The sequence below is a fragment of the Gobius niger genome (genome assembly GCF_951799975.1).
Source record: "Gobius niger genome assembly, chromosome: 1".
In the NCBI taxonomy this organism is placed as follows: Eukaryota; Metazoa; Chordata; class Actinopteri; order Gobiiformes; family Gobiidae; genus Gobius; species Gobius niger.
The window spans coordinates 62,606,323-62,618,505 of NC_136852.1; the positions used below are offsets into that span (position 1 = coordinate 62,606,323).

At 38.5% G+C, this 12,183-nt stretch overlaps 1 protein-coding gene across 2 annotated transcripts in view; it reads right to left on the reverse strand.

The window, feature by feature from the left end:
- Positions 1 to 207: 207 nt before the first annotated feature.
- Positions 208 to 12,183, reverse strand: part of cabp7a (calcium binding protein 7a) — a 39,598-nt gene continuing 27,622 nt past the window's right edge. Inside the window, exons 2-5 of one of the 2 annotated variants that reach the window (XM_079554257.1) lie at positions 11,860 to 12,003; positions 10,532 to 10,644; positions 8,547 to 8,684; positions 208 to 3,352 (exon numbers count right to left, since the gene is read on the reverse strand). In XM_079554257.1, coding sequence (XP_079410383.1) covers positions 3,257 to 3,352; positions 8,547 to 8,684; positions 10,532 to 10,644; positions 11,860 to 12,003 — 491 coding nt within the window. In that variant the 3' untranslated portion in view covers positions 208 to 3,256. Of the gene's footprint in view, positions 3,353 to 8,533; positions 8,685 to 10,531; positions 10,645 to 11,859; positions 12,004 to 12,183 lie in introns of both variants that reach the window. The other variant, XM_079554256.1, reaches the window with a different exon arrangement.

Genomic DNA, 12,183 nt, shown 5'->3' on the forward strand with positions numbered 1-12,183 from the left:
ATAATTAATTAATTATGCTTTCTAGATCAGTGGTCGAAAGAGGCCCGCCAGTAGCCCCAGAACCACGGCTTTAGATAAGCATGAGTCTTTCACATTCTACTCACAAAAATAGATCTTATCTCATGAGCTGGAATGACAGGACAATCATGGCGGTGAGTTCTTGTGCGCTTCAGCACATCTTAAAGTGCAAAATGGAAACCAAAGTAGTTGTTTTTTTTCTCCGTTTCTTTCCATTATTTATTTTTCTTTCAATATATTTAGCTGAGAGTTGACACCTTTGACAAATAGCCCAGGCACAGCAGATAATCGATATCTTTGCCTGGACGTGTAGATGCTGGTCTCAAGGTGTTAGCCCTGGACCTTCATGTCACAGGAGCTGCCAATACTGACCCACTCTCCCAAGTTATAACAATCGACCTACGTGTCTGCTGTAACTTTTGACAATTGAATTCAGCTTGATGAATGCTTATTGACCAAACAGCAGCACGCTGATTTTGTTTGTTTTGTTTTAATGTGCCAATTGCATGAAGGTTGAGAATCAATGTAGTAGTCTATTAGTCAATTGTGGACACGTCCCTCCACAGCTTTGGTTATAGGAGGTATTTACATTACCAACAAATTACCAACAAAAGCACAAAAACACAGCAACAGACTTCAAGTTGACACTGAAATAGTGTTATTGCAATTTACACCGGTCCGTGCTGAGGTGATTCCACACATATTTGTATTATATTGACCCTGTTTAATATATGTGAGGTTCATATTGCCAAAGCAGTCAAAAAGCAGGACCCTTCATTTGATCTAAATCAGTTGTCTAAGTACATTTTTAATATTGTGGGATGTGTGTTTTACTTAGACTTATTGCTCTGTAGCAGCAAATCCTGACCAAAAAAAAAAAAAAAATGAAGAAAATAGCATATTCCAACACAACACGGTATCAACAACTGCCTACTCTCCAACTCGACAAAAAACACGCAACCGGTGGCAACCGTTTTGTTATTTTGGCAAAGTAATACTGGCACGAATTGTCTATTTGTAATACTTCCCAGAGCAGAAATACCAAAATTTAGGTTTGTTCAGTATCCAGTTTTATGTTCCAACAAACTTTTTTTTTAAAATGTTTTGATAAAGTTTGAGTTAAGAAATGATCTTAAATCTCAAACCATTTAACAGCAACATGAATCTTCAAGTAAAGATGCTACATCATTCCAGCCAGTCTTCCATAGTATCTCCGGGTTTGGGGAAATATTACAAATCAAGTTTTTAGATAATCTATGAAAAGTTGAAATCCAGAATCAACTTTGGATTTTTAGAAGTAAAGCATGAAAAAAGGTAAGTCAGACTAACTTTTTTTTAGCAACATGCGTATAGGTCATTAACAATTGTATTACATGCTGGATTCTTGTGAGCGTTCAGAGTGACTGTATAAACTACACTGTGACCAGGTCGTAGCTTGATGAATGTCGGACTGAGCGCATGATACTCGTGGCATTGGCATCTAACAATCAAGTTCAACCATCCAGTGTACTCTACTTCAAAAAATCCAAAATATCCAAAATTGCAATTAGAAAATTCCAAGCTGCAGTTCAAGAGCATGTTTGGCCGCAGCCCTTCTCCTCGTGCAGTATGTTTGCAGTGATTGCCACTAACCCTGTACAACACAGTTTGTCACAGTAATTTTAGTTTCTATAACACAGTCATAATGGTACGTACACTGAGAGGAACTTGTACAAAGACAACAGTTTTAACAGTTTAACTCCATGCACTTGTTCATGCATAGATGACTGTCCGGTGTGTGGCGAGAGGGCAGAGTCTTGTGTTTGCTGTTCATCGTCGGCGCTGCTAACTGCCCGGCTCGAATCAAAGCCTGCCGTGTGTCAAGTATTCTCCCATTGTCCCAATCGCACACAACACTTCCACGACCTCGCGTCCCTCCCCAGTCTATCAGTGTTCCCTCGTGCTGTTTGAACAATGCCGCATCAACACAGGAAATGTTTTCTTTTTGTTCTACTTTCTTTCGACAATATTTTGGGTTTTCTTTTTCTTTTTTTTGTGTGTGGAGTAACCATATGGCCCACATACAAAATGTTACAGACATCACTTTTCTTCTAACAGATGCCTCTGCATTGTACTGCAGCACTGCTCAAACACACTCAGCATACTAAAGAACGTTTTCGCCGTGCTGTATGGTTCAGTGTGGCATAATGCTGATGAATAAAATTAGTCAAAGAAAAGCAAAACAAAAGAAGAGAACGACGTGTGGACGCAAATGTGAAACCACACCAAACATTTTATGCGAGATCTTTTGTTGATCGATTACAGTGTCACATTATGGAGCCATTTCAGTATAAAATGAACCACACCTAAATGTAATATAACAGTGTACTAATGACAATAAAGTCATGGGATTGATCTGTTAAAAGAAAGTGCTGTATGGTTGCAGATTAAACTGAATCTTAGAAAGGACAAAACCCATCACAGCAGCTGTGACAAAGTGTCAGAAAATGGACTCTTTGGTGACGTTGAGACTGCTGGCCAATGTGCCTCTATACGACATGTGTCTGATCCTTTTATGACAGTCTGAACAACACAGATCTTTGTTTTTCAAATCTGTGACACTGTGTCCTCTTCTTCGCATGCGTGACACAGACAAGTCATATTTTGTTCAGACAGAAGAGATACAAGTCACATTTAATTAGAAATATGAACGACCTTGCAAAAGGCAAATGGATTTTCCAAATTGAGCATTAAGACCTGCAGTCTGAGCACAGCCTTGTACTGCGCCTCAAATGTTTTAATAAATGGAGAAGAATCTATAAGAAAAAAAATGCCACTATTGAGCATATGAGTGGCTAACCTTCTGTTACGTGTTTTGTTCTTTGTGGGTTTTGTGTGGACTTTACCACAACACAACAGGGCAATGGTCTTTTTGATAACTTACGCTTATTGCTGGCATACCAAACTGAACCATACTCGCTTCCCCTCCAATGCCTACAATAACAGTGATACATACGACAACAGCAAACCAATTTACACTCAGGAGCTCCTTGGAGCATGTCCACTCACCAGATGATCTTGTGCATGTGCAGCATCCTTGCCCAATATGTCCATAACGCTTTATTTTTTTCTTCTTTGTAGCTGTGTGATTGTCTGTATTTGTTTTGCTTGAGTCATTCATCTGCTGAGTCGTAGCGTCGATGAGGCCGAGGACACAGTTGCTTCTATTTCATGCCACTCCGCAGCACCTGGTTGGCCGCTATGAGCATGACACTGATGATGAAGGCGATGGCAAAAGCACAGATGAGGCTCTTGCGGACACAGGTTTGCTTGACTTGCTGCGTAGGGCTCGAACCTTACAGAGGAAAAAAGAAATAAAGCAGAGATAAGTCACGCTTTTGATCTGTTTTTGTAATGCGTCTTTGCTGCTGCCAAGAAAGAATATTGCTGTATTTGTGCCTGAACAACGATTTACTCTTGATGTTCCATGTTTACACAGTGGGTCTTTATTAATGGGATCTGCGTCATTTATTTTATGCACTTTCACAATGAGCACTTTGACCTTCCCTTGAACTGCTTAAAAGCCTGGCTCCAAAGAGATTTTATTTTTCTAAAAATTGCTATGACCCATGTGACAACACTGGGGTAGATGTCTTATTTTTAACCATGCTGTTTTTTGTACATCAGCACTAAGAATTGAGAGCCTGAACCTATGATTGACAGGCTCTGGGACACTGTGGAAGCTTATAGCCGCTCCAGCTTCCCGCCTTTTTGTCCTTTTAAGGAACAGGCTTCGAAGAGCAGCCATATTAATTTCACAGACCACTCGGGATCATTACTATGAATGGGGCTGAATGGATAACCAGTTATCTCTTCTATCTTCTATCTATGGGCCGAACACATCATAAACACCAAGATATCCCTTTCAGGACATTTTAAATATAATGGTAATAGGACACTGTTATGCTGTTTGAATATTTCAACACTACAAATCTGTGATGTGTGAAATAGGGGACAAGATGTAGTAGTAGTAGTTTATTCGGTCAGTTCATTCCTTTAAACGTAAATACATTTCCAATTCTTTGTGTACAACACGACCGAAAGGGTTTAGGCTGAAGTGAAAACTTATAACGCCTAACCCAGTTTACAAACTTCCACGAGAGAAAAACAAAACACAAACATTAATAATGAACAATATCAAGTGTTAAACAGAAGAGAAATATACATGTATCTGAAGTTAGTAACATAAATTTCAATATTTCAACAAATATGTTACATACATTTGTTTTAAGTTAATTTAGTTGAAACTAAATCATGTCATCATCATTATTTTTTTAATTATTTTTTTTTATTACTTTATTCATCCTAAGATTATATATTCTTGAATTTAGTAGCTTTAAACAACTTTTTGAAAGTGTTGACTGTTTGGGACAGTTTTAACTGATCTTCCAGGTCGTTCCACAGATTAACTCCTCTTACAGAAATACATCGACTCTTTTTTATTCTTTTTAGCTTTTGCTTTTTTGAAAATAGCAGTTCCTCGGAGGTTATACTGACTTTTCCTGTGTTCAAAAAGCTCCTGGATGGGAGGAGGGAGAAGATTATGATATGCTTTGTACACTATTACTAATGTATTTAGATCAACAAGATCATGGATTTTCAGTAGGCTCAGCTCTACAAAGATAGGGTTCGTCGGTGCATAGAAATCTGCTTTAGTGATAATTCTTATTGCCTTTTTTTGAAGTAGGAAAATAGGATGAGTATTGGATTTATAATTGTTTCCCCATATTTCCAGGCCATAATTTAGGTAAGGAAGTATGATGGAGTTATACAGTAATAGAAGAGATTTTTTATCGAGTACAGTTTTCAATTTGCCAATTACAGCAATGGTTTTTGCTAATTTTGTTTTTAATATACTTATATGCGATTTCCATTCAAGTTTACCATCAATGGTCACTCCTAAAAATGTATTTGCATGAACTCGTTCAATTTCTGTATCATTTATTTTTAGAGTTGTATGATCACAAATTTTTCTACTTCCAAAGATAATATATTTTGTTTTACTTAGATTCATTGAGAGTTTGTTTAGATCAAACCATTGTTTTAGGACTGTGAGCTCGTCTTCTACTGTAGAAAGGAGCTGTTTCAGGTCCTTTCCAGAGCAGTACAGGCTGGTATCATCCGCATATAATACACATTTTACGTTTTCCAAAGCTTCACAAACATCATTGATATACATTAAAAACAATTTAGGACCCAAAATAGAGCCTTGTGGGACCCCATGTGTAATTAGTTTTTTTTCAGAGTTGACATTGTGTATATGTACATATTGGTATCTGTTGCTGAGATAACTTTCCAGCCAGGCATAAGCAGGTCCCCTGACACCGAACCTTTCAATCTTGTTAATGTCTCTCAATCATTTACATGTATTTCTTTTAAAAAATAATAGGCAAAGCTTCTAAATACTTGCTGTAAAACTGGTGTAAAATTGCTGTAAAATTGGCTAGTAGAGTATTATCATATAGGTTTGAAAACAATCCATTGGTTCTGGTCGGAAAATCTAATTTGTAAACTGAGAATTACTAGGGGTCCAGATTAAAGCTCCGTGGGGCCGGATATGGCCCATGGGCCGCCACTTGGGTATCCCTTCCATTGACGGACTCAGCAGAAATAGGCTCTTCATCATCTTTTTTTTGTTTTTGTATTTGACCTGTTTTTTTTTTGTATTTGACCTGTATTTAACCAGAAAAGTCCCACTTAGAGATTAAGAATGTTTTTTTCAGTGGAGTCCTGGCTCCATATTGTACATGTTTTTAGAAATATATATAAATATAATATCACCCCCATTGTAACTACTTTTCCAAACAAATATGTTTTCTTTTTACCTATTTAAACAAACATTGATACTGCAAAAAAAATGTCAATAATTTAGATTCCAAATCATTGCTTGTAAACATTTTGAAAAAATGTAATATTTTTGTGCAGTTCAATTTAAACTTGAATTGTACAAAGCTCATTAGCATTTTTGTGCCACTGATAAATTGAATTCCTTATTTCACAATTGTATGTGTTGTCATTATGCCTTTGGGATTGTATTACTGAAAATCATGTCAAATGGCCCATACAGTATCTCAGATCAGAAGCGATTTAATGCATAGACGATCTGACGGTTTTCCAATGAAGGAGCTCATCAGAACTCTCAGCAGTATATGAACACAATTATAAAAGATGAACATGAGTCAGGATTTGTTGTCACACCTGTACAGAGCGTAGCAGCAGTTAGATTGAAATGCTGATTGAGATTTTGGGATGACAAACAAACAAGCCCCGCACATGAGTGGAATGTTTAAGAAGAGATCATCAAAGTGCGCTATTGCTGTGGAGCCAGATTAAAGGAAGTTCAATGGGGATTTCTCATCCAAAAGTGTTGATGAAGAGTAATGTTTGCAAATGTGTAAATCAAAAAATGTATAAATGTACTACATTTCAGCTTACATCAGTTTACATCCAGTGGGTGGAAAAAGTGAGTACACCATGTGGAAATTCACACATTTCTGCCTAAATGGTCCGATCTTTATTAAAATCACAAGAATGTGTAAACAGTGTCTGCCTGAACTAACACCACCCAAACATTTACATTTTATCATATTTTTTATGGTCATAACATGTAAACAGTCACAGGAGAGGGAGGAATAAGTAAGTACACCGCCTTAATCTCACTGAACTGCAGCAGTTTTGTATGTATCATGTATCACAAATGTATCACTTGCATAATCTTATTAAATAATTATCATTGTGTCTTGAATATGTTTGAATATAATCTTGCTGAACTTTACCACACTAAACTACTGACCTGAACCCCGATTTCTCCAGTTTGAAACGTAGGATGAACACTCGTGAAGAGATCGTGAACTGTCCGATCTTATCTCTTCAGAAACAGAACACTACCGCAAAACTGCCACCTCTATTGCTTTATTATTTCCTTTGGAATGTTGTTCATTTCATTGATGTTTCGTCTTCCATCTGCTGGCTGGACTATATACTTGGGTGGAGAGAAGATCACCTCAGACTTGACTTGAGATTTGGTGTGATCACACATTGTCTGTCTGTCTCACTCATGTGTTTTCATATGCTTTATTGTTTTATTCATTTGCTTTTCACAAATGATCATTTTCTACCGCTCTTAATAAATCACCAAAAGACAACCGTTTTTGGTAGTTTCTGCAACTACAATGTGCTGTTCCATTTTTCCTCCACACATGACGTTGTGTGTTCCTCCCAAAATATTCAACTTTGGGTCCATCAATCCACTAAATATTTTTCCAGTAGTGCTGTGGCGCCTGGTCAACGTGCTATCGTCAATAGAAAAATTGATTCACAAGTTTATCACGATATATTATGCAGAAAAACCTGAGACTTTCACAACATGCATGGAATAAGTAAGTGAACCCCTGTATTAAATATCTGACTGACCCTTCTTTTGCAGCAATAACTGCTTTTCTGTAGTTGCTGTTTAAACGTTCACAACGATCAGGATTATTCTTAGACCATTCCTCTTTACAAAACTGCTGCAGTTCAGTGAGATTCACGGTGTACCCACTTATTCCACGCTCTCCTGTGAATGTTTACATATTATGGCCATTAAAAAACAGACACTGCTTAATCATTCTTGTGATTTCAAAAAAGACTGGACCACATATAGTGACCAATTTAGAGAGAAATGTGAGAAATTCCACATGGTGTACTCACTTTTTCCTCCCACTGTACTGCACGAGGGACTGTGCGGACGGATTTAATTTTATTGGCATTCATTTTGAGTCACATGACAAAATTTGTGGGGGGAAAAATGTTTGCCATTTTTATGTTAGCAGAAGGCGGCCAAAACAATAGAACGGTCCATGGTCTCCAAAATTGTATAACAAAAACAGTTGCTGTGTTTCTATGAACAGAGCTTTAGAGCTTTGGCCAAAACAAGACACTACCAATTGGAAACGTTACACATAATCCCTTTTGTTTCTCTTTGCAGCAAATATTACAATTAGAACAGAAAAGGCATACCTTTATCCGCAGACAAAAATGAATTGCCTTGAGATAGACAAAATTCTTTTTGCTTTCCTGTTTAAACCACTGGTCAGAAATTAATTAGACCTCAAATTGAATACCATGCCAATCATTTTTGTACGCTCTGTTTTAGAGGTACTGAAGATTACTTATGCTCTGAAGCCGAGACAGAGAGGCTTGATGATCCAATAGTATTAACAAAGGTTGTTCATCTCAATAGGTTGTAATAGATGAGTACATCATGGATAAATGAGAGCCTGCACACACATGTTTTTATTTTTAATTAATTTTTTGCAAGAAATGCCACCGGAATGGTCTGCATTTGATGAAGGACAAACCTTTATCATTATAGAGTTTGTTACACCTGCACTGTCCAACTGCTGTGTTGCCAAAAGCAATCCTGGATTATCCCTCCCATGCTGTACCATACCCCCCAGTGTGACTTATTACAATGCATAGTAGCATGTTTCCTTACTGTCTATATCCACCTGGCAGTCCTCTGGGTTCTCTATATGGTTCTCCTCTGTCATGATGATGTTCTCAATGTCCTTCATAGAGAGATGATCGCAGAAGGTGTCATACAAAAGCCTCTTCAGCTCCTCCACTGTCAGCTTCTGCATGTCACACTACAAACACATACGCACACGCACTGTTAGGTCGCTCTGACACCGGAGATAGTGGACAATATACCACCTGGCTATTTATAAAAGGATATTATAGACCAGCACATAGAGCAACGGATGTTTACCAAGAAGAGCCCCTGCTGTGGTGATTTCACAAAACTGATCCAGGACACAACTGTAATGAGGACGAATGGAACCTATTAAGATTCGGAGAAATTGTTTCTGCGCAGTAGCATGTGAGGAAAAATGGGTCATGCGTGAAAGCTGGGAGAATTCTTGGAAAAATGTGTTAGGGTAATTTTCTGATGATGCAGGAAAGGTAAGATCGGACTTGTAGTGCGGGTAAAAATCATTATAAAATAATATGGTGGAGCAATTATGTATGCAAAGTGTAGCATTTGTTCTTTATTGCAGGCTTCCCTGGTTAATCCTGTTTCTAAAACTTCAGAGTACAAGTTGAGTAGATCTTGAACACAGTGTTGTTAGACTCAAAACTGGAGCAATGAAGCATGAGGATAGGTTGTTTAGAGCATAAACAAAGCGCTTGATAAAAAATGATGAAGATCTACTACTACAAATAATTTTGATACACTGCATGTTCTTTACTTGTGGTGTAATTGAGGGGAAACCTTAATTTCTCATTTAGATGTTTGTTAATACTTTTGTCACCCCTGAGCTTCTTTTGTAGATAAACCTAAACTTTCCATTGACCACAGCAGTTGTACAGGCTTTTATTAAATTCAGAGTGCACAAATAAAGTACAACAAGAACCTTTGAATAACACACGCCAGACTCAGTCAATCCCTGTGTAAATTCCAGCCTCGGTGTGGGCCTGCAGGAAGTCCCTCATGTTAGTGGAGAAGGTGGAGAGACCAGGCCTGTTTTGATCATTTCAGCCTTGTACTACTATCCTATTCTCTTACATAATGTTGTTTAAGACGGATCCCCAAGGGATCCTATAGCTCCCACAGCAGGTGTCTTCAGCTCTGCTTCTTTTTTTAATACCCTCCCTCCATGTGCTCCATAAATCGTTCCTCTTTTCAAATTCATTCTAAGCTGCACAGGTGCCAACTTTATCACGTGTGTTAAACAAAGGTGCCTTTCATAAGATATATATATATATATGAGAGAGAGAGAAAGAGAGAGAGAGCGAGAGAGAGGAAGGGAAATTCCATATTAATTTGGTTCATTTTACTGTTTAATTGACATTTTCAACAATAACTCTCTTATTTAGATTTCTTAGCATTTTTTAACATCATATTGTCTGATCATGCTTTAGTTATATTAAAAAGGTACAATGCGTAACATCTTGGATTATACAGTTTCCAGCAGTATAACACACACACTCCTAATGACCAGCTAGACGCAGTAAATGCGTCTAGCTGTTTTTTTTTTTTTGCAGTGGACAATCAAAGAATACATTTTAATGAATATTAACCTATTTAAGTCTCATATTTGTCGGTCTTTAGTGAGACGTCCCGCTCCCAGTAAAGAAGACTTTTATTTTTCAATAATGAAAATATCTGTAATCAAACAAATGTTCGGATTTATCGTGTGAAATGTCACATGGTGTGGCTAATTACTAAACTGTAAACAGATAAATGTTCTATATTACATAGACATTGGTTTCTGAGAATGGGGAGGAGGAAGAGATAATAACTTATGAAGGGATCCGCTCTTTGGGGGGCACCACAAGACTAAAATCCGCCCATTAATAACTTAGTGGATATGGCAATTAAAAGTAGCTTGGCTTTAAAAGTTACACAAATACTCTTGCGTCTGGTGGTTTGCTATGGTACCTTCGGCGTCTGTCATTGCTAATAGCCAGGAAATGAGAATTTTGTAAGCACCTTCCAGAAGACCGAGTCAAAGTCGGTGCCATTGAACTTATCGGGCACCCCAGCTGCCGTCAGTTTGGGGCCCAAAAGGGTGACGAACTCTTCAAAGTCCACCTGACCGTCGCCTGCGGGTAGAAAGATGGTGTTAGTGTAAAGTACTGGAAGACTTCAGCCACTCACCAGCATGAAGTCTGCACTTTGTGTGAGCAGGGAAACGATTGAAGCTTTAAAACATATGACTGCAGTTTTATAGATTTACTGTGATGCACACGTATTTATAGTACTGGAAAGAGAATGTATATTCAAGTTTATGGTTTGCAATTTAATAATAATAATAATAATAATAATAATGCATAACACTTAAATAGCGCTTTTTTGGCCGCTCAAAGACGCTTAACAATGGAAACAATAGTAGTTTTAAGAAAAAAAACAATTTGAAGAGGTGTGTTTTGAGTACTGATTTGATGTTTTGGAGGGAATTGCGTTTCTAATGGGCGGTGGGAGTGAGTTCCAGAGGGTGGGGACAGCGATGGCGAAGGCTCGGTCCCCCAAGGTCCAGCGGTTAGTGCGGGTGATGAATGCATGGATGAGGATTTCAGCTATTGACTTGGTAAGGGAGGAGCGGATATGAGAGGGTGGAGTCCATTATGAAGCCGAGGTTGCGTACAGAGGTGGAGGGGGTGACGTTGTGACCGTCAATGAGGAGGGTAAGGTTCTGGATAAAGGGGAGGAGAGATTTGCGGCCGGTAATGAGGAGTTCTGTTTTAAAGCTGATTAGTTTGAAAAAGGTTTTTATATCTGAGATGTAGTGATAGTGGAGATAACTGGGGTGATGGATTTGGTGGAGATTTAGAGTTGGGTTTCGTTGGTATAGCAGTGGAAGTGGAGTCCATGGTAGCGAATGATCTGACCGAGGGGAAGCATGTAGATGGTAAAGAGAAGGGGGCTGAGCGCAGAACCTTGAGAGACACCCTGGGTAGTGCGAGATCTGCAGTTGTTGGCACAGATGAAGTGGTGAGAGGTAGGAGATGAACCAGAGGAGTGCTGTGCCGGAGATGCCAATAGATTGTAGGTCAAGGAGGAGGAGGATGGCTATGGAATCAGAGTCGGCGGCAAGGATGAGATTGTTTGTGACTTTAGTAGTGTTCGCAGTAACAAAAAAAGTTTACTACTTTCTTTTCACCTTCCAACAAACACACTAGTTCTTGTAACCATTATTTTTTATTATAGTGCTCAGCGTGCACACTACATGTTTTAGTTTTGCAAACATCTTGTCATAAGGCATTAATCGACCATATAATGTGGACTAAAAATGTTTGAGTTGAATATATTCCTCTCACCATCCATGTCTAGTCTTTGAATGATGACTTCCAGCTCCACCTCATTTGGCATGTAGCCCAGAGACCGCATGGCCATCCCCAGCTCCTGCTTTGAGATGAATCCGTTCCCATCCCGGTCAAAGACTTTGAAGGCTTCGCGAATCTCTGCCAAAAACACACACACAATACCAGGAATCAGGGACATGGATTGAGAATGTTCTTGCGCCACAGACTCATTTGTAACAGCACATCACAGCATGAGTCATATGACGGGGGCTGCCTGTGGAACCAAATCAGTCTCAACAAGCACTCCAAAAATGTTAGCAAATATTGAGACCAAGACCA